Source organism: Osmerus eperlanus, chromosome 3, assembly GCF_963692335.1.
Source record: "Osmerus eperlanus chromosome 3, fOsmEpe2.1, whole genome shotgun sequence".
Lineage (NCBI taxonomy): Eukaryota > Metazoa > Chordata > Actinopteri > Osmeriformes > Osmeridae > Osmerus > Osmerus eperlanus.
The window spans coordinates 19,205,899-19,233,846 of NC_085020.1; the positions used below are offsets into that span (position 1 = coordinate 19,205,899).

Here is a 27,948-nt window from a genome sequence, read left to right on the forward strand (position 1 = left end):
ATGTGCTACGCTACGACAGGCAACCACGCACGCGGTCCGAAATTATCATAAAAATGTTAATCATATTCATAACTAATCGTAAAAGGTTTTCAGGGGGGGACCTTCAGACTCCACAGCAGATTTCTTCCCCCCCCAATATGGAGTCAACATTGTGGGCTACGGCCTTGCTTATTTCTCTTTCAGTTTATCTTTATAAACTGATACGACTGCCGTGGTGGAGGTCTCCCTTTCTGGTCCTACATTGTCAAGTGCAAGTTAAATTCCACACTTCAGTATAAAATACCTTGAAAGATGTCCAGAAGTCTCAGCGTCTTTACCAAGTTATAAAAGAATAGGCTACTAACAGACATCCCAAGTCTCCCGGAAGGTCCGGCAGTCTCCCGCATTTGAATAGCGGCTCCCTGACGCCCGCAAATGCTGTACAATCGGGGATTTTGTCTTTCGAGCGAGCTAGAGACTGTCCAATGGTCATTTCTGGTAGAGATAGGTGCATATCGCGTCTGTACTAATGATGGAAATCTTAATAGGTAACCAAGTCACTGGGCTGACGTGTGTAGCCGATAACATCTAGTTTGCGAGTTTCCACAGCATCAAACAGAACTCAGCGGCCGATGATAAACTTTCCACTTCAAACGTAGCATGCAGCTAATTATTGGTTTCGACGTCTAAAGCTACGTGAAGCTGAGGGGATAAGGCTGTCTCCCGTCGCACGCTGTTTCTTGACACCCGATGAACTGCGTTTGTTTCGAACTGAAATATGATCATTGTAAATCATGATGACAGTTCCAGTATTTAACTTCAAAATTTTAAGCGCTTCAAAAGCGTACCTCGGACTCCTGCCTATAGGTAGGCCAATGCTTCTTATTTGGCTCGGTTTGTGTGTTTGAAAAGGAAACCTTTTCAGGTTTGGTCCATTATTAGCCTAGCTTAATGCCGCTTATGTCAGTGACGGTGTCTGTGAAGTACAACGAGAATAATCACTGAATCTATGTACAGTCTTTATTACATAACTGTTGCTTAACCTTATTTACAACAGTAGAGATGCACTACAGTGGTAGAGTGTGTGTTACAGATCTATTGTGTGGACACTTATATTGACACCACCTGTCATTGACAGTCTATGATGCAGAAAGTCATAACACCCAGCAACCATGCAGCTGAGAGTCTACAGTCCTTCTCTAGGGAAGAAAGTAGGCCTACAGGTTTGTGACTGATATCCAATACAGATTTAGTAATTGGTAGTCCAGGAATCTACAGGGTGAAAGGCTGTCTGAATGCCCATTTATCCATCCATTAATTAATTCCTTTATCCCTCCGTTCACCAATCCATCCATATTTCTTTTTACATTACAGTCTTTTTACAGAGATTTACACGTTCCCCAGTGTTTTCCTTTCAGAACATGGCATCCTCTTGCCCCTGACTGGCATGTGATACCTCAGCTCCTTCCAAAACCGTGACGACGGACACAGAGGGGGTGTTACCAGGCCTTGCACCCCCTCCTGCCGCGCCTCCTCCCCACTTGCCAGACTCCACCCCCCCGGCCTCCTGGTGGTCCTGCGGGCCGTGTGGTTCTTACGGACACGAACGACGCCCTGCTTCTTCCGTAGCTGGCGTAGCGAGGGTGGGAGGACGGCCAGTTGGGCGGGGTGGAGCTCCTCCAGCTCCAGCAGCACCACACGCAGACTGCCCTCCAGCAGGGCGTGGTGCATGGCCGTCTCTCGCTCGTACCAATGCTGCCACGCCTCAGAGACAGCGCTGACATCACTGCTGCTGAATGCAGAGGCGGAATAGAGAAGCAGGAGACGCCGGCTGGCCCGTATCCTCTCCTCCACCAAGTCTACCACAGCTAGACGGAAGGAGAGATGAAAAACAAAACATGTTTTATTGGGTTTATTTGAAAGGAACATGTCCTGTAATGTTGTTCTGTACCTGAAGAAAAGCAACAGAAACTCCTCTGACATAACGTGACAGAATTGGTGTACAGTAGTGGTATAATTTAGGTATCAGACTCCTGATTGGTCCTTGTTCTATCCCACATGACTTACCCTCCCCTGGTAGGTTGTCTCGCCCCGGTATGAAGAGTTTGTAGCCACACTTCCCCTCCAGCACCTGGGGCATCGTGTGGAGGGCAAACCCCTCCACCTCCTTGTTGGCTCTGTCTCCAGGGAGCAGCCGAGGATACGCCACATAGGCGTCGTACAGCTTCCCATCAGCATCTAACACAGAACGACAGGGGGCGCCAAACACACTGGAGGTTAGGGACCTCAGGGTGGGGAATCATGGTTTGACTTGCGGCCAGTGATTTTGTACTGAAAACACCATGGTGCACCCATCATTATGCAACAATATGGGCAAAGTAATACCTATGTTACCGTGTACAAGGTCAACAGTGAGGTGTGATGCATGCACGGCTAAACCCAGAAGTACACCCTGTCTAGTTGTTCCATCCAGCTACTCTGCTGTGTTGGGTGTAAAGAGAAACTCTAAGAAAAGAGTGTGGTATCAAAGCACAAGTCTGAGTTTTGCCTCTGAGTTTCCTGTCAAACCTGTGAAGCACGCTGAACATGCAGTGCTAGAGGAAGTTCCATCCGCATACACACTCACTTTGGTTTTCACATGTGGTTAGGAGTAGAGGGGAATAGATGCAATGTTTACAAACTACGTGTGTGCGTGTGAGTTATATTTTGTGTGAATGCTTGTTTTTTGTACGTGATGCATGTTATGGATTTTCCATTTTCTTAAACTGAATATGCATTTGTTTTAGAGAGCAAGGAGGCAACAGACACACACACATACCTGGGCTTTTGTAGAGGAAAGGGAAGACTCCCCGGAAGCAGAGCACAATGTGGATCTTGAACAGGTAGTAGAAGACCACAGCAGCAGTGAAGTTCAGAGCCAGGCAGCCTAACAGCAGGCCGACAGGAAGCATCAGGTTGGGATCTGTAGAGACGGAGGTTTAATAACTAGGATCAATAAAGAAATAGGTCAAAGGTGAGGTTACACACTCATTGTTGTTGTTGTTGCATGAACAGAAGTGAGGTTCCACTATCATAGATGAGGTTATAATACTGTTAATGAGGATTAACCATCATTAGTGAGGTAACACTATCATAGTTGTTTTTTCTCTGACCTGCGGGTAGGAGTGTAAACTGTGCCTCCACACTACCACGGTAACTGTAGACTTCACATGAGTAGTTGACATAGAAGTCTTCCTGCTTCACTTCAGAGAATGTCAGCAGGTGATTCAGCCACACCCCTTTTTCCCCGTCAACCTGTCTCTGGTCCCTGGCAGGGGAAATACATATGGATGGATGGATCGAGATACAGATGTTACTCACTGAATTTGAGGATTCTTGCTTTAAGATAGCAAGCAATGCATATTGGGTATAGCTACAAATGTTATCCTATAGAGGTTGAATGCTTAGAATGCCAATTTAGTTTTTAATAACATTACTTCCAAGTGTTCACTGCCCACTCATTATATTGATTACAATCACATAATAGCGGTTTTACACAGATTTACATTCCAAATTCTTGACTTTTAAGAGGATAGACTTTGGGACAACACTCTTTAAGCCTCTTTGTCCACTGAAACATAACTCATTAGATGGCCTGGTGATGGTGAAGCAGTGACAGTGAAATAATAATTAACTGAATAAATTGTATAATTCCATCTTAACCTAAGTGGTTTTCTGGTCGCAACTTTATAACAGTTACATTATACAACATTAACAATGTATGTTTCAACAACACTAATAACAAGTGGTAGAGCACTTGACTGCAGATCTAGAGGTCCAAGGTTTGAAAGTCCCCCTGAATGTCATACTTTGGATAAAAGCAATTAAACAAAATTGTAGATATTTTTGTCTTTTATTGAAATACGAACCATGTGTTACATTAAATTTATATTTTGTACATTAAATTTACAAAATTGAGTGGTATTTGGAGTACTGAGCTGGTAATAAACTCCGATCTTAACTGGATCTCGTCTAACAAGACTCTCCTCACACCATCATGTGTGGAGACTGAGAGTGGGGAGATAGGCAGCGTGAGGGCAGAGCTGAAATGACCCATGTCTATCCCCCCATTCACATTCATGTCATCCATTGGGTGTGGACTTGCCAGATCTTAAGTTCAAGATGCCCTGCATACCATACCGTGAGGATAATTACTTTACGGGACAGTATAGATGTAGATTTAAATTGCTATTAAAAACCTGGGAAAAACAAATGTTGCAATTTAGTAGGCCCTTCTGGCATTTACGCTGTTTGCTGCACTTTCTATACTGTGTTATGAGAACTACGAATTGACAAACTTAAGGAACCAGTATGGCTACTAGGCTTATACAATGTCTGCTCTGAGATGCTAGGTTTTAGCAAAGTTAACCCTCAAAAATAAATCTTGGGTAAAAAACGCCATCATGCAAGCTCCAAGATGAGCTTAGCCGCACCAAAGTGATGATCCAATTAAGTGAATAACATCTGTAGATAAGACAGACAGACAGACAGACAGACAGATAGATATATAGATAGATATACGGATTAACCTACGGCTGTGTTTGGTGGTAGACTCTGTTGTTGGCGTTATTGTCGAAGTATTCGTCAGCAACCTTGTCTAGCCAATACACATCCACAGAATGTTTCCCCACACACGGCACAAATACATAACACACCTTGCTGAAGGACGAGCCTGTGCACACAGACATGTATACAAACACACACACATACATACACACACAATATTTAGACTCCTAGGGACTTCTCAGACATCAGTTATCTTATCATTGCATGATAAGATAACTGTCATTAAACACACAATGAAAGTCCAATGAAAGTCCAACTAACATTACACATGGTCCAAATAACACAAAACAGTACAACATTACAAACACTGTAAGGTGTACATGCTTTAGGTGGCTGGTCAACTGAACTCACCCAACTCTGCCTTGACCACCTCGTTAACAGGCTCCACTATTCGAGGAAGTAGGACATATTCCTCTGAAATGACAACAAGGATGCTGTTAGGATCTGCTGCTACCCCTCTAAACAAAACAAACCTTAGTTAACATTGGGGTGATTAATCTGGGTGCGAAAACAAACCTTAGTTAACATTCGGGTGATTAATCTGGGTGCGAAAACAAACCTTAGTTAACATTCGGGTGATTAATCTGGGTGTGAAAACAAACCTTAGTTAACATTCGGGGGATTCATCTGGGTGTGAAAATTTGGTTGAGCATGTGCAATACAGTTAATTCTGAATGGTCGTTTATAACAATGCATGCACTTATTGCCAAAACATTTCGCCCCTAAAACACCCATCCTGGGCTGCCCCTGTGCAAGCCCTTCTTCCTGGTGCCCCCCTTACCTTTCACCCCACAATCGATGGTAGCTGACATGCTTCTGCGCACCCCACCAAGGTCAAAGGTGACGGTGCAGGTGTAGAAGCCTCTGTCCTCGGGTCGGACCCCTGCCAGCATCAGATCCTGGCCCCCACGAATGTAGGTATACTTTTTTTTGTTTTCAATGAGCTCACAGCCCTGAAATGGTTTATTGAAGAAGCTATCAGACAGGGGTTCAACAGAAACTGAGACATCAATGCTAATGCAAATAAGACTTTTAAGTACTTATACTAGTACTAATACTAGTAAGATACTTAACAAATACGTTAAACTTATACAATGTATTTGTGTATGGCTACTATTTATCAATACTTGTTATACAGTACCAGTCAAAAGTAGTGACACATTTTCCCATTCAATTTGTGTAAACGGCAGTGTGTTGCAGTGCATCTTATTACAGTATTGCTACAATGTATCTTTCTATTGCTCTTATGTATCTGGGCTGCGTTTCCCGATAACGATGGATCGTAGCAACGATCGAGCAAAAAACGAAACCATCGATATTTCTTACGTGCGTTTCCCAAACATGCTCGTAAGGAGTAGGCTAATCTATGCACTTTCAAGAGTTACGAATTTTCAAGAGACACTTTAGCTACAATGTCTTTAGGAACGGCCAGTAAAACTAAGATTCGTCCTACGATGGATTCTACGATCAATTTAGGCTTACGACGCTTTCGGGAAACGCACTGGTTAGTTAATAGGTAATTCTGGGTCATTTATAGGCCTTTTTAGAAACCTCTGATTTGGAGGTATTACTGATATCAAAAGTCTATAAATGTTTTTGCATTTCTATATTCAATGAATTACTAAACAAGTTTCTGAAGCACTTATTAACCAGTGGCATTTCAGTGCAGACACATTCCTCACCTCAGGCATCGCCTTGTACCACTGGATGGAGTAGAAATCTCCTATTTCATTTAACTGGTCCTTCATTGGACAGACCAGTTTGTCATTGACCAAGTTGGTCAGGGTCAGAGGAAATTTATATGGATGGTCACAGTGTGAGTTGGTTTGGTTCACGATCAGTGAGGTGGTCAGAGAGAAACACTGGGTTGGAGTTCTGTTGACCGGAGAATGGTGGTAAAATGGTCAATGGACAGCATTTACAAAGTGCATTTATCAGCACCGAGCGGCACTCAAAGCTCTTTACACTTGCCTCTCATCCATCCATTCACACACACACACACACACACACACACACACACACACACACCCCGATGGCAGCAGAGCTGCCATGCAAGGCACTGGCCTAACCATCAGGAGCAACTTGAGTTTGTGTCTGAAAACACAGTGCACACTCATTTGGCTCATGTTGATGCAGAAATGGTCAAGTCCACAGCACTGCTCTGATCTGATCAAAGCTAGGCTATATGTATACTGAATCAATTTAATGGACATCAGCTGGATGATTAGATCATCTAGATTAGATTTGTCTCTTTGGAGAGTATTTCAAAGCGATAGTTAATTTTTGATAAGCCAAAACAAAGAACACACAAAGTCAAACACACTGATGCCCAAACTCTCCCAGATACATTCAGTGTACAACATGTCTACCATGAAAGAAAATACTAGTTAGGTTTGACGAGGAGGTGTTCAGTAGGTACCTCACAACACACAAGTATTTTCCTGTGTCCTGCAGCGAAGCATTGAGGAACCACAGAGTGGTGCCCCTCACCAGAGTACGTTCTGTAGCCTGGCCCAGCTCCAGTGTCTCCTCGCTGTACCAGTGGATGTTGTAGGAGACATTCCAAAAGTCAAACACCTCAGGGGCTACCAGGGTGCAGTTCAACATGGCAGCCTCCCCTACGACTGAGAATGACCGCTCAAACTGCAGGCCATACTCCTTACAGCCCTCTGCAGAGAGGCGTCAGGGAAGATAGAGGGAAGGGAGGTCATAGATGAGCAAACACACAGTCAACTGACACAAGTTGGTACAGTGATACAGTGGTGACTTGAGCAGGTGATTGAAATGATGGTCCTACTTACCACCTGCTGCTGAGGAGCTGTTGATGAGGCTGAGGGCTGAGAAGAGGAGAAAGTTCTGGAGCCAACCCATGTCTGGAAGACAGAAACAGCAATTAATACATGATATCACCATGGGCGGAAATCCCGGGGGGGGCAGGGGGGACACGACCCCCCCAATCCTGGGAAAAATATGATTTGTCCCCCCCAATAAATCACTGTAAACATAACTATGTAATTTCAACAACATTGATAATATGCAATGAAAGCGCTTTGCTGATTATGGACACAATGGCGCTTTTTGAAGTTTAAAAAGATTTCAAACCCCTCCCTTGGTCCCACAATGGTTTGATCCACAGCCCCAGCCCTCGGCAGTGATGCAGGTGCGTGTGTGAAAATCGGACAGTATCTGTTTGTGTCGTTGGTGGCTGATGTCCAGTAAGTAGTTGTAATATCTGACAAGGTGACTTGAGTGTCTACCATTTGAAATGCACGTGGCTAACGTGAAATCAATCCAGTTAATCGCACCATAGCGATTTCACTATGTTGGCAGGGTTCACACACACTAAGCTAGCTGCATTTGCATAGCTAGCAAACAAACCGATAAAACATTAGCTAGCACTATTCCATTTGGCGTCGTCAAAAGATGGAAACTTTGCTATCGTCAATTTAATCCAAGATCAGCACGGATATTGTAGTTCTTCTAAATCCATTTGCCATGCGTAGCGATACTGAACAGAACTATACTATATTCTACCATTGTCATAATTATCTTAAATGGTCTAGTTGCAAAAGCTAAATCGTCTCTAGGGACTTTGAAGCACCTGTGTGCCGATCTGGAGTAAACTGGCTATAACAAAGATGATGGCAAATACCACACAAACGGAATTGGGGCTCGCTAGCTGCATATTCAGCTATTTTGGGAAGCCAGCCAAATATAAAACCAAAACATGAATTATATTAAAATGACAAAAGGTTGCAGTTTGCGTTGTGTAAAGGGTGAACTCATACAGCTGTCAATCCAGCTGTCAATGCAATCCGTTTCACCTTTCCTAACTGACTGTCTAGCTACCTGGTAGATCGAAGCCTATTCTAAAAGAATGGTAATAAATTATAAAAGCCCATCTCCTACTGTAATTAACCTGTACATTGTGTGTGCGGCCAGCATGGTAGAAAAATTGCAGAAAAAAGAAAGATGGACATCAGAGCATTTCAGGACACCAAAACGCAAAGAAAGAACCCTAGTGGCCTAATTTCAAAGACTAGTTGATAAAATGTTCATAAAAATAATGTGAAATGTGCTAAAATAAGTTTGTTGAGTCTCTTGTTTGGCAACATGACGGGTTCTCTTCTTTAGACTTGTAAAATAGGGACATAATTGGACAATGCCATGGATACCCCCACTCTCTACTTAAACTGGTGACTGAACCCAGATTAATTTGAGGCAATGGTATTGTTTTTGTGATTAATTGTGTAGTATTGGGTACTGGTAGTTAGGAGGATGGCAAACATCTTATTTCTTTTCTAGGAGACAGACTGTGAGTCAGTGAGGGTGGTGAAAGGGAAAGAGCCAGGGAGCGACTTCAGATGATAGTGTCACAGCCATGGCAGGTCCGGGGGTCAACCTTTTTGCCAGCAGCACCAGTATAGGAGACAGTGGCACAGCACTGTCTAGTCACCTCAGTGGTGGCACAGAACCATATCAGCCACACCCACAATTTATAGAACCGCAGACTCTTGCCAACAAAGTGTTGACATTTCAAGAGAAATGGTTTTGCGATTTCCCCCGACTTTATGATGGTTCAATTGAGATTATTTTAGATGAGACTGCACCATGCCCATTGTAATTACATAAACTTCACCCATACAGTGTACAGTACATACTGGCCTTTCCTGGTATTGCTGGTTGTAAATACTGTACACCTGCATTCATACTTGACTGATAAGAAACACTACTATAACTACATTTGAACAAGTTGAGACGACCCTTCAGTTACTAACTATAAATGATCCAGGAGTATTAATTATGGTTCCTCAATATACATTTAACATATTACAATGTAGGCTGTGTTACAGCAGTCATTTTGGTGTCCCCCTCAGAAATTGCTCTTGAGAAAATGTCATATAATTGTCCCCCCCAAAGTTGATAGCAGATTTTCGCCACTGGATATCACCCTAAGCAAGTCACACATGATTACAAAGAATCTTTGTAGAATTACACAGACACCGACACTGAAGAGCTTACTCTCAATTGAGTTGCTCTAGTACGTCAAAAAGTCTGTCACACACAGAAGTCTGTCTGGTGGTCGGGTGCTGTTCATGTGAGCCTCTGATAGACTCTGATAGGGCCCTATCTTGCACCCAGCGCAATTGACTTTGTAAACGACGCAAGTATAATTCCTAGTTTGCACTCGACGCAAAGCGGACTTTTCCCTCCACAGAAGCACGTCGGTAAATTAGGGAATGACTTTGCGCTCCCGGGGGCGGTTCAGCGAAAAAGGAGGCGTGTTCCGGCGCAAACGTTCCCAGGTGCTATTTTGCAGTTTCAGAAAAACAATTCCGCCACAGACCAGGAAAAACGTAGTCTATGTTGCGGTATTCAGATGCTATTTTAATGGCGCAAGCTTGGCCCGTGCGCACTGCTGGTGAAGCCAGGGTCTTCTTCATTGTTTTGATTTATTGTAGCCTATGGCTAGGTGTGTTACATTTCTTTCATGTCAATGATTAAAAATATTTTCATGAGAAATCTCTATGTATGTGAACTTGATTTGGAACAACTGTGGCAATTTCCTCCCACGCCTGTTTAACCGAAGCTAATTTGGGTAGGTTTCTTCTCCCATGTAGCCTGGCTGCCAGCCCAACTTCGTCCCGCCCACAAAAAAATTTGGTCGGGAAGTTGGGTCTGGAGGGTCTCGTATTGGGGACAACTACAGAAAACCAGAATCTGGGCGGACCAATGAAATTGCCAGGGCGGGCTTTATACGATGATGGACAGATGATCAACAGTAACATAATCACCCACGTCACAAAAGAGCGCTTAAGTTGAATTCGTTTTGAACAAACATGGCTACCGCTGGAGATCTGGGATGTTATGATTCTGCCATCGAGTCTGTTTTAGAAGACATCGACAGCGCATTAATTTTGAAAGAGGAACAGAGAAACGCAATCAAGGCATTTGTCAATGGAAATATGTTTTTGCCGTCCTTCCTACGGGATTCGGTAAAAGTTAACATACTACGTTGCTCTGATTGGTTGTAGATCTATCCAATTGAGCGAAGAGGCATTTGTTTTCCAGGTTCGTTTGAAACACGCCCCATAGTCACAGCCCAACGGAGAGTTCTCAGACTCATATTCTGACTAGAATTATGAGTATGACAACGTCAGGCTATCTCCCATGCCCATCAGAATCAGAATTCGGTTTATTCGCCATGTAGCCTATGTTACACAAACACGGAATTTACTGTGGCAGGAAGGTGCAAACAATAAACATATACGGGTCTTAAATTAAGTAAAAAAGTACAATAGTTAAACTAATTCTAAGAACTAAACAATTAAAAAATATAACAATATAAAAAATGTATAAGAATTTGAATGAGCAGCATGAGTGGGCAACTAAGTGCAATGAGAAAACTGCTCTGCCTTTCCCATACAATGTCACTTCTCTATCTTTTACGGCCCTGACGAGAACGTCGGTCTCCTCGGCTGTAAACCGCTCATGGCATGCGCCTGGCAAATCCGCCGTTATAATAGCAATCCGCCATGGAACGTTTCAGATCGTTACAATAGGGCCCTTAGACTCTTATACTCTGCTGGAAAAACCACACACATCCCACTGCCAGACTCTGAAATCTGACCAGAAAAGTCCCTAACTCTGATCTGATGCTAATAAATGAATTGGGTTGTGTCACTTTTTATTCATTTTAGAAAAGTCATGTACAGAATTATTGACTCACACACTGTCTTAAATCCTGTTCTTTCCCACTACCACAAACCAGACTACAGTTTTTCCCTAAGCGATTCACTGACAGAGTATAAAGGTTGCAAATAATTCCACCTCATTGAGGTGATCACTCAAACTGAAGAGATGTAACGGTATAACTGGCCATTCTTGTGGTTAAAAAGTCATTTCGCACACATTCCCTTGGAGGTGACACGTCAGTTCACAACATTCCTTGTGGTGAGTAATCTCTCCACCTTTCTCTGCTGAGGCGATGCATGGGCGAGGCTGCACACAGAGAGATATCAGGATTCTGCAGATCTGTTCAACAGGATGTGGAAAACAGAGGCCAAGCACCAGGCTACAAATAGCCACAAAGCGTGCAGAGTACGAGGACAGGAAGCTCTCATCTGAGCCACCACATGGTTGTGAACCAAGAGGCTTGCTTCTGATGTCCAGAGCCAGCAGTGTGCAGTGGTGGGACAAGCCAGGGTTAGGGTTAGGAGCGGAGAGGAGCGTGGGAGACAGTGGGGCCAAGTTGTGGGGGCCGAGGGAACATAGCTGAACCCCCCAGGGTTTCACATCCTCTCCCTTCCACTTTTTTTGACTTTTCACTCACAATTGCCTGTGTGTCAGTCGGATCAATGACCCAAAATGCTGACAAGACATAATGTTTACCGCAGTCGTGGCGCAAGAGGTCCGTCAAGAACATTTAGCATTTTACATTTAGTCATTTACACAAAAAAAAAAAAAAGACTAAATGTAAGAACAAATTTGTGAAATGTGCACTCAGTCTTGTGCAACAGCCCAATGCCAGCAAGGGTGTTTGGATGGGTCTTCACTCTGAGTGCTAGTGTGATGTTGACTCAAACACAGCCATCTCAGGTCGTCGATCTTTGACCATCTGTTTTGCCTCTAAAATAGTAAACATGTTGGAACAGTAAGTCCGAGTGGATGGGCCCTCAACAAGCTACCGGGGCAACACAACGCTGAGGCAACGTCCTGCTTTCTAAAGTTGAAACGCATGGCGTTTGCTAGACCTCACCCTCACACTAAAGTTGCTGCTAGCTTTCAGACATCCACTGAGATGGTGAAGCTAAGGTCCTCATCAAGCAGACATAAGTGAACTCTTACTCTGTTAACTTGATGATCCTCTGACTTGATTTGGTGTAAGTGTTATGCAAGTTGTGGTTGAATCACACTGAGCAATAGCAACCATACTGTTGTCACTGTAAACATCTGATCACAATGCCTTTGATAAAATGTAGCTTACCATCGGACAAAACTAATGATGTTCTTTATTAAGTATTTGAAGGAAGAGTATATTTGATCCACTTTTATAAACGTCTTTAAGGTTAAATATGTTCATGTTGTGTGGGTGGAAATGTTGATCTACAAAAAATAGGTGGAGCAGAATATAACATATGAGCATAACCCCACAGATAGAGAAGAGAGAGACAAAAGGAGAGGGGAAGAGAGAAAGGGAGGAAAAGACTGCTAATAGTCACAAAACTAGAAATGTGCAAGGTAATGCTATAGCCCAATCAAAAAAAAATCTCAACCTGTCCACACTTGTAGTCAGTATTCCCACTCTTCACAGTAGTGTGGGTGTGTCTATGTCTGCAGAATTAAAACAACAAGGAGTGTCTCCATGCATTTTTCCTAACAGCCATATTGAAGAAGTTCTGGGTGGCTTCCATTACAGTCATTGCTAGCTGGACAACTCGATTATTCACATCAACATGCACAAAACGACTTCTTATGTCAACTCTATCTAACAAAATAATTAATTCAGTATAACTTCCATTCAAGATGGTCTTTTGTAACATCATGTTAACGTAATTAACCTATTAATTTTAATTAATTTATCTGTGGGTTAGCTCTGAATGTGGGTTTGTCTGATTGTGGGTTAGTTTTGAATCTAAATAATGGTTTGATTGTGGTGATTTGTGTGGGAACATTCTGATTCGGAAGATGGAACTCCTCCAAGACTGACAGCCTCTCTGAAGGAGTAGAGCTGGGAAAACACAAAGGTATAAGGTGAATTAGTTGTAATTTCAGTAGAAACGGGTGCTGATGGAGAAACTGTTATTAAGGGAAGAACAGTAGCCAGGCAGATCTGAGTCACAACCACAGGAAACCTCAACCAGGTCACTGGAGGCAGACTCAAAACGCAGAACAAGATAACCTACTATGATAACAACTCCAGAGTCCAGATTCAGTACAGTAGTTTTAACAAATCTAGCAGAAGTTCATATCAATGAATGTTAAAGCCCTCTTTCTGCCCCTCCAGTACCATAGCATGAAAACTTTAACAAGTTTAACACCCACTTATCTAAACCAACAGTCCTCAAAAACAGGATGTGAGTCGCTTGCAGTGAGAGTTATGACATGAACTCACATATTGATTTGGCTCCTTATCAGATTAGAGGCATATATAAAATCACATTATCCGGAGAGTCTCTCTCCCAGAATCCCTGTAAGACCCCTTGTTGTAAAATTACAACGTCACCTTTAGCTCTTTAATTGCTAATTTCATTTTTTTGAAAGACCAAATGTATCCAATAGCATTGCAAGGCAAGACAATAGGACCCATTGGTTATGTAAATGTTGTCGTTCCAAAAAAATCTTATTTGCAAATGTGTTTTTTGGAGAGCTAAAGGTGATGTTGAAATTTTAAATCGGGTCTTACAGGGATAAAGCAGTCTGCTTCCGTCAGAAGATAGGTGTAGAGAGTAGGTAGCGCTCACCTAGAAACAGCAGAGGCCCAGGAGCAGTGACGGAGGGACGGCCAGAGGGAGAGGCAGTCGCTTCTGACCACTCCAGGCATCTGAAGATGAAGCCAGGCTAGCCAGGCACCAGAAAATACTGGAAAGCGGTTTGACCAATGAGAGGACAGCCACGTCACAACTCACAGACTGCAAGCTGGCCAAGCAGGAGGCCCTCCTGTTAGAGTTGCATGGTGGGGAAGATGACATGTTTCTTATAGTGTATGAGGGGTTTTATTTATTTGCTCTTTGCAGCAAAGAGCTTTGTACTGCATCTGGCTGTATGAAATGTGCTATATCCAATTGATTTGAATTTCTACATACAAAATTACTTAACTGCCTATAACACTATACATAATTTCATGTCATACCTCTCACCCCAAGCGACTCACATCCTGTTTTTGAGGACTGTTGGGTAGATAAGTGGGTGTTAACCCTCGTGCTGCCTTCGGGTCACATGACCCAAAGGTTCATAACGAACCATCGTTGTGTTTACCCAATTTTACCCAATACAAAAACAAATAAAAATAATTTTCTTTTAACCTTCGCAATGTGGGGGGTCTGAGACAGCCCAACGGTTAAAAGAAAATGCTTCACTTTGTTTTTGTATGCGGTAAAGTTGTCGCAATACGACGGTGGGTCACAATGACTGATGGGTCAGAACGACCCGAAGATAACACAAGGGTTAAACTTCAGGTTTTCATGCTATGGTACTGGAGGGGCAGAAAGAGGGCTTTAACATTCATTGATATGAACTTCTGCTAGATTTGTTTAACTACTGTACTGAATCTGGTAGGGGTGGGGGAAAAAATCGATTCACATTTGAATCGCGATTCAGTCTTCTAGCAATTCACATCGATTCAGAATTAGTTTTTTTTCTGTATTTTTTTTATAATAATTTTTTATGATAAAGAAATCGTGAATCGTTTATTTTTTTTACTTTATTGCCCATGATGAACATTGCAGGCAATGTCAATCATAAAATAAAAAGACACGCCAAACAAAACAAAAACAGTCACCTTAAGGTTGGGCTTCAGTCACCACATACAGTTGGAGGAGTCAAATGGCTGAGCGGTTAGGGAATCAGGCTAGTAATCAGAAGGTTGCTGGTTCGATTCCAGTCTGTGCTATTATGTTTTGTCCTTGGGCAAGGCACTTCACCCTACTTGCCTCGGGGGAATGTCCCTGTACTTACTGCAAGTCGCTCTGGATAAGAACATCTGCTAAATGACTTAATGTAAAATGTACAGTACGTTACAGGTATGGTAATTTTACAGAGATACATCACACACTAGACAGATTGATATTATTAATTCAGGTAGAGAATGACAGGTGTCCATCTTCGTACGAATATAGGTACATTTAGCTGAAGGATAGCAGTCATATTTTCCATTGTATGGACCTGTCTGACTTTTTGTATCCATTGAGCTATTGTAGGAGGGCTAGGCTTCATCCAGTTAATAGTAATAATTTTTAGCAATTTAACAATTTATTTGCAATCATCAACAAAATATGTAAAATAGCACTGGTCCTTAGTAAACAATTCTTCTTGTGTCTTTTCCAGTACAAAAAATAAAGGGTCCAGGGGAATATCAGTCTCAAAGATTTTTTCCAACTCTTCCTTGATGTCTTTCCAGAATGTCTGTATTATGGGACAGTCCCAGAATAAGTGGGTATGGTCCCCAACCATACCACAATTTCTCCAACATTTATTAGTGGCATTATCCTTAAACATTGACACTTTCAGAGGATTCCTAAAGAATCTTATCTTCACCTTCCAATCAAATTCTTTCCACATCTGACTACCAACCCCCCTGTGACACGCAGTACAAATATCTTCACATGAGTCATCATCTATAGTTGTGTTGAGTTCCATTTCCCATTGCCCTTTAATATGTAAAGTGTTATCTGATGTGTCTATCATCAACCTTTTATACATATGAGACACTTGGTGCTTTGTTGACACAGTTTGTTGAAAACTATGTATGAAGTGGATCTCAATATTAATAGGGTCTCTTTTAATACTATCCCAGTCGGAGTGCTTTGTAGTGTAGTGTCGTATCTGTAGATATATATACAGGTCACTTGAGGGCAAGTCAAATTTGTCTTGGAGTTGTGAAAAAGATTTTAAAGTATTCCCATCAAATAATTGATTCATAATTTTTAGCCCCTTCTCAGCCCAGTAACTTAACTAATAACTAATACCTTCTGTAGGTATTATCAACCAAAGATGGGAGAAACTCTATGTTTCCTAGTATGGGCACTGCCCTTGACAAGACTACAGACCCCTTTAGTTGCTTTTTGACATTGTTCCAGACCTGATTTTTTTCTGAGACTGCTGACTAAGAAATGAAAGAGTAGATAATGATATCCCTGGTAAAGAGTTCTGTTCAATAGATACCCACCCATTCTCCTCATCTTTGATCATCCATGCCACTATTGCTCTAAGCTGGGCTGCCCAGTAATACAGTTTTAGATTAGGTAGACCCAGTCCTCCTTTCTCTTTGCTTGCCATCAATATTTTCAGACGGATTCTGGGTCTCCTGTTTTGCCATATAAATTTAGATATACGTTTTTCAAACATCTTAAATGTGGATTGTGGAACTGGCATAGGTAGAGATTGAAACAGGAAAAGGAGTCTTGGTAGGATATTCATTCTCACGGACTCCATCCGACCAAAAAGTGACAAGGGCAATACATCCCATCTGGTAAAATCTTGATTGATCTCTCTAACCAGTCCGCTATAGTTTGCAGAATATAGTTGTGTTGGTTTTGGAGTGAGAATAACACCCAAATACCTAAATCCCTGCTTAGATCTCTGAAGGAGACCAAATCATCTAATTGTGAAGGCCATTCACCACTTATCATCATGGCTTCAGATTTGTTTGCATTGATCTTATATCCCGACACAGCACTGTATTCATTTAAGCTATTTAGAAGTGCAGGAATAGAGACCATGGGGCATTCTACGAATAATAGTATGTCATCTGCGAATAAAGCTAGTTTATGTTGAATCATTCAACATAATCATTCAACATAAACTAGGATACAAGGATATGCCTTGTATGAGGGGATCGGTGCTTATCAATTCTGCCGGTGGCTCAGTGCGAATAGAGAAGGGGACATAGAATCTCCCTGGCGGGTACCGCGCCCCAGGGGGAAGAAGTCGGAGCAATGACCGTTTAGATCTAGGGTTTTTATAAAATATACCAATCCACTTGACAAATGTATTATTGAAGCCCATATACCTGAGGGTCTGCTGGAGGAAGGTCCAGTCAACCCTATCAAATGCCTTCTCAGCATCTAAGCTGAGAAGCATTGAAGGGGTATACCTTTTGGCTGCACTTGCTTGTAAGTTCAGGGCTATTCTGACATTATCAACGCCCTGGCGATTATTAATGAAACCGGTCTGATCTGGCTTCACAAGTGTATGTATGTATTTTTGAATTCTCTTCGCTATAATTGAGGTAAGTATTTTAAGATCTACGCATAAGAGGCTGATTAGACGATATGATGCACATTGGTCTTTATTATCTTTATGGATGACACTTATTATTGCTTCTGACCACGACCCAGGCGGATCCGCCTTTGTTAGTGCGTAATTATAAACATTGCATAAAACTGGGGTCAGCTCATTCACATATGCTTTGTAGAATTCTCCTGGGAAACCATCTATACCTGGAGATTTAATGTTTTTTACGATATTGTCTCTGATTTCTTTTTCTGAAATTGGCAAAGACAACATGTCTGCCTCTTCTGATGTTAATTTTGCCAGTTTAAGAAATTTAAAAAAGACTCCATCTTCTCATTTTTATGGGGGTCTGCTTCCTCTTCAGATAGCCTTCTATAGTATGTAGCAAAGGCCTCTGCAATATCTTTTGGTTGTGTTAATATCTCGTCACTATCTCGGCCCTTTATTTTGTGCACCATCCTGCTGGATTGAGCTTTCCGCAGTTGGAAAGCCAGTAAGCGGCTTGCTCTGTTTCCCATTTCATAGTATTTTCTATTTATGAATCGCAATGCTCCCTCCGTTTGGTAGGTTAACAGGTCATCCAGTTTTTTCCTAGTTTCGCTCAATGTTTGCAATACCTCCTGCTTCTTGGATTGTTGATGCTCTGTCTCTAGTTTCTTAATTTCTTTCTCTAATTTATCCTGTTGAGCTAACCTTTGCTTTTTCAGCCTGGAAGAAATGGCGATAATGCTTCCCCTCATCACTGCTTTAGCCCCCTCCCATAAGATGGAGGGGGAGACAGTGCCGTTATCATTTATGTCAAAGTAATTTATTAAATCTTTGTGTATTTCTTCCGTAATTAATTTGTCATTGAGCAATGAGACGTTGAGTCTCCAGTATTTGAATTGTTTATTTGGTCCTATATTTATCTTCAGGGTGACTGATATGGTGACAGACATCCCAACCTACAGAGACTCATTTCCAGGAGGTGATTCCTTGCGAAAAACAGGAACATCTGCCTGTTTCACAGGCACTTTTGCAGCCGCAATGTACCACATGCAAAACACTGTCAGGGGCCGAATTTCTGGTCATCCAGGTGACGTGCAAGGTCCCATCCTCTATTTGCCAGCCATATCCATCCATGTGGACAAAAAGCAGCTACCTTATTGGTGTAGAACGATCACGTGTCGAACCGTGCCACCAAAATCCTATTACGCTCTGAAGAAACTAGTTCTGCATTAAAACATAGACGCATCGACAATCGACTGGAATTTTAGCAACAAACTTTTTTTTGGTAGCTAAGCACAACGTTCTTTTTTATGAGCTAAAGATTGTGTAGATGCCAGACTGTGGAGCGGGATGAAACGATAACAGGGTTCACCTTACGGCCTAATGGTAGGTCTGCTCACCTGACTCCATGGTCACTTTTAGCTGTGCTGGATAGAGGCATTTAGCCTTGATGTTCTTCTCTTTTAGTTGTTTAATGACCTCTCTCACCTGTGCTCTTTTCTTTTGCAACTCAGGGGAATAGTCGTGATCGAAATATATTTGTTCGTTGTTGTAGGTGAGTTTTTGGCTCCATGCTTGACGAAGAATCATGTCTTTAACGGAGTAATCGACGAATCTAACGAGGAGGGACCTGGGTGTGGCAGGAAGGTAGGTTTGGTTGTTAGAGAGCGGTGGGCTCTCTCTATTTGCAGATTCACATCAGGCATCGGTTTAAAGACCGACTGAATCAACTTCTTTGCAAACGCCTTCAAATCTTTTCCTCACTATCCTCTGGTACGCAATATATTCTCAAATTGTTGCGTCTTGACCTGTACTGCAAATCTTCACATCTAGCTGAAAGATTCATCTCTCGGCGTAGCAGATAACGTATAGCTCTGCCTTCTTTCTCCGACGCCATTACTGAACTACAACTCAAACTAGTGCACAACATCAACGTCATCGTTCTCAGCCACTCCCTCTGTTCGCTGATTGGACCGACAAAAAATGTGTTTCTGAAAACCGACTGATGCACTGAAATCCCAGACCTAGTACAGAAGCAAAATCCATATTGAGCGGAAGTATGTAGGAGGGCAGAGCCAAGCTAGCGATCTTCTTGGCTCTGTGATTCTTTTCTCTAGTTTTATCATTTCACCTTTCAGCTCTTCTATTGATGTTTCCAGCTTCGTAGGGGATAGCTTGGTCTGGTTATGCCCCTCTCGGTTTTCTGACCTTAGCTTTTCTAGCTCTGCTAGTATTTTTGTTTCCGTGCTAGGGCTAGCAGTATCGTTGCTAACAGGTTTGAATTTGTCGTGAACTTTCGTTTTTCTCTTTTGTTATCTCCTGTTTGCTTGAAGATTTATTTGTAGAAGACGTTGACATCGTGAATTCACTGTATTTTGCTGAGTTTTCAGTAAAAGTTAGGTTGTTAAACATCTATTTTTTATCGAACCGTGACCACAAGAATCGATTCGAATCTAATCATGAGGTACCAAAGATTCCCACCCCTAGAATCTGGACTCTTATTGTTATTGTTGAGTTATGTGTTCTCATCTGTTGTTATTTGTATTCCTATTGTGTCATATTGTGTCAATTATACTGATTGTATGTGTTATGTAAGTTAAGGGGAAATTAACTAATGGGACTCTTATTTTGACATCTGAAAAATCTATAAATCCGGTAGTACCGGATTTATAGACAGTACTGTGAGATTAAGTGTAGTAAGATAATAAACAACTGTTAATGTACATTTATACTTTGATTGATCTTTTTACATGAATGACGGAAACATACTGAAGTATCAACATGGATAGAGGAGAACAGATTGTAACAGTTATCATAGTAGGTTATCTTTTTCTGCGTTTTGAGTCTGCCTCCAGTGACCTGTTTGAGGTTTCTTGTGGTTGTGACTCAAGAGCTGCCTGGCTCCTTTGTGTATTTTCCCAGCTCTACTCCTTCAGAGAGGCTGTCAATCTTGGATGAGTTCCATCAACCGAATCAGAATGTCCCCACACACATTTTTTCCCCACACTTATTTTTCTGTATTTTGTCATTTTGCTCATTTAATCTAGACTAACATTTAGGCTATATTATTATTTTTTAAATCCATGCTCTTCGTATTCAAGGCAGACCGGAGCTTGTAATGGCAATTTAAATTAGATTGACATGAACCCAAATTCAAACAGATATTGGTGATCTCAGTAATATCTCCATTTACCGGTATTTTCTCAAAAATAAGAATTCATCGATAGAGTCGGTGCGGGGGAGAAATCTCACTTGGAGTCCCCCCTATTTTCGCAGACCAGGCACACTTTGTAGCTACAAGGTTTACTCAGAGTCATGTGCTTTCAAACGTGCAACACCGTTCTTCTGCAGTTTTAAGTGTGAAGCTGCACGTTGCACGCCAAGGACCACAGCTCAGCTTCTCGGAAAGCCGAAGAATTTGCAGGAATAAAAACGAAAACAGCTATACAATTTGGGGGGGATTTCCAAATAGTCCTACCATGTTAAACCGCATGCACGCCAACCACGGCATAGTGTAAACTTGTATATTTCAGAGAGAGGTTTATTTCACATGAGAAGTAAGCACCTGTGGTTTTGTTCTTAAGTTACATTAGAGGTAAAGTAAATAGCCTACATTTCAAAATAAATTGGCAAAGTAACCCATCCACACCACGTCTTGCTGAACACCGTTTACACCAGGACTACCGGAACATTTAAGGATTTCAGTTTGCTATAGGCTATACAAAATGGGAATCCGAACAAACGAGCTTGTTGAATTGACACTCAGTAGGCCTATATGACTATGACACAGAAGGTATAAGGTAGCCTATATTTATCACAAACTTGTTTAACTTACCCGTTAGACCTACTTCTCTTTTCGTTTATTCAAGTTCATATTAGTATCCAAAAATAAATACAGAGGAATAAATACACTCGCTAAATTAGCATTTCCCCATAGCAGTGTTTTCTTCGGAACAAAAATAATTTTAGTCAAGGAGATCTATGTTGCAATTTCCTCCACATCGTTGGAAAGCTGACACGGAGGGTGTTGAGCAATTGTAGGGAGGGAATATTTATTATGCTATAACTGACCTTCATGTTTAAAACAATTTACACGTTTTGTTTTGTTTATGTTATTTAATGTATTCCGAGTTAAAGTTAGTAAACATATAACTACGTCAAAATTATGGGTGTTGTTACATGCGTTGGTTCTTGCTTTAAATATTGCCTTCAGTCTTTCAATAAAATCGTACAGGCTTAGCCTATAATATTTTACGTTCTCATGTGATCAATAGGATGTGTGCCCAATGCTGACTCAATCGTTCTTGTACTCGGTGACTGACAAATGACAGCGATAGCTATAGCCTACTTTTAGTTTAGAGGCATGATTTACTTCAATGAAAAAAAATAGTATTACGTTGTAATTTATTGCCGCCTAGTGGCAGAGCGTTACAACAGATAATCGGAAGCATCAAACCAGACATCGTCTAGGTCTAACATGGCTTAAAACTCAATCTACTGTTGTGAATTGATTGTTTATTTTTTTTTATATATTATTTTTTTATTTAGCAACATGCTTCTCTAATGACACAATTGTTACATTTTATTGAATACATCAGTTGGGAGCTCAGCTGAACTCCAGTATGCCCAGATTTTGAATTCCACTCCTCCACCTACAGTATCTTGCCTGGACTCTTCATTCGTTCATTCATTCATTCTCATTATTCCTTCAAGTAAAACTACTTTGCACGTTCAGTTATTGGTATGGTCTTCGAACTCGGGAGTACGGTTAAGCTACAGTATTAATGTCGCTGCCTGCCTACAGAGGAAATGAAGGACGTTTGTGGAAGTGTTTAGTGCAGTTCAGTTCCAGGTGTGACCGCTAGAGGGAGCTGTCCTGTGCAGCCAGGACGTAGTGCTCCTTCCTCCAGGGCCGGAGCAGGTGACACAGCAGCACAGAGATCACCAGCAGGAAGACGACCACAAAGCCCACCGTCCCCACCAGCCACGGGGTCTCTGAGTCTGGGGGAGGAACAGAAGGGATAGAGGGAGGTGAGGATGGGCGCTGGCCCGCCAAATCGATCACTTTCTCTGTGTCTATCTCTCTCTTTCACACACGAACGCCGATATTTGTGAGTGCTTCTGTGTTTTATCAAATACAAATGCGGGAGTCATTGATGACGATCTGTGTCAGAGGCGCTCCGTGACCGAACCCACCGTCTAGTCTGATGAGGGCCTGGACCTCCTGCCCTCCCGCCTGGTTGTGAGTCACACACGCCAGGCTTCTCCTGGAGTCTGCCCCAGTCAGCCCCCGGACCACCAGCCTCACCTCCACATGACAACCCTCCGCCACTCTGGTCGTCCTGCCAACACACGGTAAAACTCATTCAGGGGTCAGGGTCATGATGGTCTCGACCCAAAGCAACCAGAGAAGATTGTTTCTTTCAGATTGGTTATGGGCTATGTTAAGTAGGACAATGACGCAGATATACTTTTTGATACATTTCTGTATCCCAATATACATAAACTGTTTTAATCAACAATGTATTCAAAGACATAAACAACTGTTTCATTTTAAACTAAAGTGGTCTTTAAATGTATCCCATGATTGAATTAGAGATTGAAATGCAGTTTTAGATACCTCCTCTCACCCTGTAGAGCCCGCCCATTAAGGTAGGAATTCTCCAGTAATTGGCCATCCACCAACCATGTGACCACGGTGGAGTTTAATGATTGGCAATGCGTCAGAACCTTGCATAACATCTCCAGTTCTGCACCTGATAGTAATGGGTGAATATATGCATAAGAAGGTTAGGGCAATACATAGATGTGTTGAAATACTCCTGTGATACAGCCCACTAATCATAGAAATCTAGGAATCTACTGTAATCATGTTTCCAAAGTCAGGGGTACATGGAAATGATTCTCACCAGAACGGCCTTCAAACACGGCTCCATGTAGAGGGAGCACGATCCTTGGGCTCTGTATCACTGTCGCTAAAACACAACAACACGGTAAATAAGAAAACACGACAACAAACCAGTCAACATCCTGCTGGCATGGCCAGTTTACTTACGAGTTATCATCTATCTCTCACACTATTCCCATCCACTCTATCCCATCACTTAAGGCTTGTACCCTCAACTGTTTTTGAGATGAAATCTGTATTTTAACATTCTGTGTTCCCAGTCTGAGTGTTTGAAAGACTTACTGTGGACTGTGCTCTGGAAGGTCTTGCCAGTTGGGGGGGAGGTTGGGGTGGTGGCCAAGCGTGAGGTTGGAGTTGAGGCAGCACCTGAGGTTGGAGATAAGGCCAAGCCAGTGCTGGGCTGAGTGGTGTGGCTATGTGGGTATATCTTAGGCACTGGGGGGAGAGACAGACACACTTCTATGAGTCCCAGCCTCTCATGAGCTTAACGAACAAACTGTATAAACTTGAACCCCAGTGCTGCATGATTACTACACATCTAAGGTAAACATACAGCCCTGGAAAAAACTGAGAGACCACTGCACGTTTTTCTTTAATTTTAAGTTGAGAAGGACAATTTTGAGTGAGGAACAGAAGGGTAAAATTTGCAGTGGCCTCTTAAATTTTACTCTACCGTTCCTCACTCAAAACTCAACTTTTTAAAAAATGAAAGAAAAACGTGCAGTGGTCTCTCAGTTTTTTCCAGAGCTATATATCATTTTGAAAGAAAACATGTCATGTTTAGAACACGATGGCAGCTAAAAGCAGAGCTACTTGTAACCGTTAAATGTTGAGTGAGCTATGCAGCATGGTTGATGGCTGATGACTGATGATGAATGTGGAGCAAAAAACAATTACAGAGCAGCTTACTTTCTACGTGGAGCTTCGTGATTCTGCTCACTGTGTACAGGTGTTTGTTGGCATGCACTTGCAGAGCACACGTATAGAAACCCTCGTCTGATTGGCTCACATCAATGATGACCATCTTGTTCCATCTCACCCTATAGTAGCGACCACTGCCCATAGGGAGCGCTGTGGGTCTGGAGTCCTAGAGTAGGAAAGCAATGGAACATAAACCAGCTGAATAATGATAAACAGGATGTTCTGTGGTGTACTAAACACACACAGACAGACACACAAACACATAAACAGACATGGCCACACAATAACACACAAACACACCCACACACTCAAATACGCACACACGCAAACACACACACACACACACACACACACACTCACACACAAACACAGCAAGGCAAAGGGCATGCTACTATTCTCCTCATCTCCTACCTTGAACCACTGTATCTTCTGTGTCATGTTGAAGGCTGAGATGTGTGGACAGGTGAGTTCAACATCTTTTCCTGCTTGGTCGAATATAGGGTAGTGCATTTTGTCTATGCCACTCAGCATGTTCTCATACACGCGTAGATTGATGTTGCCTGTTATGCAGACGGAGCCCTTTCTGTAGATTGGAGACAGATACAGAAAAATGTAGGCAAGCCATGTCAGAGACATGGTAATCACATTTCAGTTTTGTTCAAATAACCATATCCAGCCAAGCTTAGCACCATGAGAAGGTAACTGTATCTCAGCGCGGGTATTGTGTAGGTTAACCACCTGTAGATGCAAGTGTACTCTCCAGAGTCTGACAGCCGAGCTGGGAGGAGCCACAAGTTCTGTTCTCGCTGCAGAACCCGTTTTTCCTCTGCCTCCTCTTCCTCCTCCAGGCCAGTCGCTCCATTGCCTTTGACGATGAGGAAGCTGTAGCCACCTGAGGTGGTGAGGTGGTTCCGTTTGGTGAGGTACCCGATCAGCCCGGGGAAGCCCAGAACCACAGCCTCACCCTGGACACGGAACTGGTCCAGCTCCTCAGACACGCTCACACAGCTGTCTGGGGGACAGACAGAGCTTCAGAATCAATAGGAGCAAATCACATTCATTCATACAGCCCGGATACATCAAACTGGAACTAATCCAGTCCTGTTGTACTGTGATATCAGTGAAAACTAGAATTAAGTAACATGAGAGCAGAGAGAAACACAGACATCAGTCACTGATTAGATACGGAGGTTCATGCTCATGTGCTGTAGTTTGCTGAGACCATGCAATTCATTTACTGTATGTCTGCTACAGTGAACACTGGTTTTGGGCTACTAATCTTGCAACCATGCTGCTCTTTGTATTTATTTTGTTGTCCAATTGAAAGGATATCCTGGGCTTTCTAATGATGTCACAAATGTGAACAGCCATGCAGGCCTGGACTGGTAATCTGGCATACGGGGCAAATTCCCGGTGGGCCGACGCACTTGTGGCCAATATGATATGATATTTAATATATCTATAATAAAAAATAAATAAATATTATAATCTTAAAATTGGCCAACGACCGGCCCATAAAGCAGGGACAGCGGCCCATTGGTTAATTTTCCATACTGACACTGGGACGGTGTCCGACCGATTGTGGTGGGCCGGTCTGAGCAAAAATGCCAGGGCCATTTGTTGTCCCAGTCCAGCCCTGCAGCCATGTAATTCTAGTTAGTTCTTTAAGTTACAGACGCATAACTGTAACATATGAAAACAATATTGTGACCTTTCTGTTAAAATAAAATATGTTTGTTAGCGAAACACTCATGTTATGTCCAAGTTACAAAGATTTTAATGTTACAGTAAAAGCTTTTTATGTTAAAATCTTTTTGCAGGTCTCAGGAGGATAGTCTAGGACTAGTCTTGACTCATTATCAATAGCAGAGTAACTGAAAATCTCAACTTTTTACACACAAACACACACACGGATGCACAAACACTCACCTTTCAGGAGCTGAGAAGGAAATCCATCAACTGGATCAGAGATGAGAAGAGCTAACAGCCATACTACCGTGGCTATGGAACACTGCATGAACAGATTCATACTTTATAATGATTCACTTACAACTCGTAAACTGAGACACACATACACATACATGTCACCATAGCACATGTTCCATCTCACCATATTGCCCTAGGTACTGTGTATTATCCGTTTACTGGCGGTGGACCTATATAGGTTGTAGTAAAATGACCAGAGTGACGTGGTCACGACGCATTTAAACACGCCCAGAAACCCTTCCAGAGTCAATCACACCCTGAGGAGTCACCAGGGTAGGACTAGGGAAAAGGGAATCAGGGTAAATACCTTTGTTTGAGATCACATGATTTCATGATGTCACAGCCTCACTTTAAAAGCAGCTTGAATGGTGTCTTGTCACCAGTGTTGGGTGTACAGTAGTCAGACTACTTTTGTTAGGTAACGAGTAACTTAACACGTTACTTATTTAATTGAATGAATCTGTTACTAGTTTCTTGTTCCAAAAAGTAACGCGTTACTCAAGTTAGTCTTTTGGTCGCGAGCCCTCAGCATGTAGCTAAAAGTCTAGGAAAGTTGATGCTATTAGATAACTTATTACTTGTATGTTTACGTTACAGAGCGGGATTGTTTGTTTGTGGTGTGCAAGCGCAGTGCATCTGTCAGTGTTCGTGCAAGAGCTACAGGATCACATTTTACACAGTCGGGTGACTTGAACTGGAAATAGACTTTTTCAGTTCTGTTTTAGTTTCCTGTGTTGTCATTCCAGGTCAGCTGACCTCTTATGTGTACACTTTCCATGTACTCTCTCCCAAGATGAAACATGGTGAGACATTGTTTCCGTGTATTACCAAATATAATCCAATAAAGTAACTGGAACAAGAAAAAGCCCAATCTCACTAACCCTCAGTATGACAGTGTTGCGGAGGTAGTATGGACCTCCTGTCATACACATAGCGACTTCCTGTCATACACATAGGGACTTCCTGTCATACACGGAGAGGACATGTGCTAGAGTAGCAGAAACACTGGAGAGATAACACCTGCAATCAACGCTGTAGGTAACAGCCTCACAATGCTGCCACGAGTATGCGGATTAATTAATACAATTTTGAAAAATAACGAATCCTGACACTTACCCAAATGTCCATGGTGATAACAGGAAGAAAGTCAGTGGGGGCAGAGAAACAGACGGAACTTCTGGACGTGAGGCAGAGAGGAGGCAGAGAAACAGACGGAACCTCTGGACGTGAGGCAGTGAGGAGGCAGAGACAGCAGGAGGCTCCGGACGTGAGGCAGTGAGGAGGCAGAGACAGCAGGAACCTCTGGACGTGAGGCAGTGATGAGGCAGAGACAGCAGGAACCTCTGGACATAAGGAGGTAGAGACAGCAGGAACCTCTGGATGTGAGGCAGTGAGGAGGCAGAGACAGCAGGAGGTTCTGGACGTGAGGCAGTGAGGAGGCAGAGGAGGCTCTGGACGTGAGTCAGTGAGGAGGCAGAGATGGACACTGAGTAGACCTGTCGAGCCTTCGTCTTTATCTCTCAATGACCACAGGAGGGAACTCAACACTGTTTTTAAACTTTCCCTGCAGACCAGGAAACTTCTGCTGTTTCTCAATGAAGTGTACT

At 42.5% G+C, this 27,948-nt stretch overlaps 2 protein-coding genes across 5 annotated transcripts; both read right to left on the reverse strand.

Moving 5' to 3' along the window:
- Nucleotides 1–981: 981 nt before the first annotated feature.
- LOC134017737 (interleukin-1 receptor-like 1) lies at nt 982–21,511 on the reverse strand. 3 transcript variants are annotated; one of them, XM_062457697.1, is made up of 12 exons: nt 21,362–21,511; nt 14,049–14,244; nt 7,386–7,457; nt 7,004–7,253; nt 6,267–6,459; nt 5,366–5,537; nt 4,936–4,998; nt 4,552–4,690; nt 3,132–3,286; nt 2,798–2,941; nt 2,047–2,217; nt 982–1,847 (listed from the first exon to the last, which is right to left on the reverse strand). In XM_062457697.1, the coding sequence occupies exons 3-12, from the start codon at nt 7,453–7,455 to the stop codon at nt 1,369–1,371; spliced, it is 1,836 nt and encodes a 611-aa protein (XP_062313681.1). In that variant the 5' UTR covers nt 7,456–7,457; nt 14,049–14,244; nt 21,362–21,511; the 3' UTR covers nt 982–1,368. The 3 variants fall into 3 exon arrangements, with proteins under 3 accessions (XP_062313681.1, XP_062313682.1, XP_062313680.1); XM_062457698.1 differs by lacking the exon at nt 14,049–14,244 and having other exon boundaries at nt 21,362–21,504; XM_062457696.1 differs by lacking the exons at nt 14,049–14,244; nt 21,362–21,511 and having other exon boundaries at nt 7,386–7,532.
- Nucleotides 21,512–21,653: 142 nt separating this feature from the next.
- Nucleotides 21,654–27,860, reverse strand: LOC134017739 (interleukin-1 receptor type 2). 2 transcript variants are annotated; one of them, XM_062457702.1, is made up of 11 exons: nt 27,827–27,860; nt 27,458–27,792; nt 26,285–26,366; nt 25,094–25,367; nt 24,767–24,938; nt 24,344–24,521; nt 23,717–23,869; nt 23,436–23,501; nt 23,147–23,282; nt 22,723–22,868; nt 21,654–22,527 (listed from the first exon to the last, which is right to left on the reverse strand). In XM_062457702.1, the coding sequence occupies exons 2-11, from the start codon at nt 27,467–27,469 to the stop codon at nt 22,388–22,390; spliced, it is 1,359 nt and encodes a 452-aa protein (XP_062313686.1). In that variant the 5' UTR covers nt 27,470–27,792; nt 27,827–27,860; the 3' UTR covers nt 21,654–22,387. The 2 variants fall into 2 exon arrangements, with proteins under 2 accessions (XP_062313686.1, XP_062313687.1); XM_062457703.1 differs by having other exon boundaries at nt 27,458–27,850.
- Nucleotides 27,861–27,948: the final 88 nt, after the last annotated feature.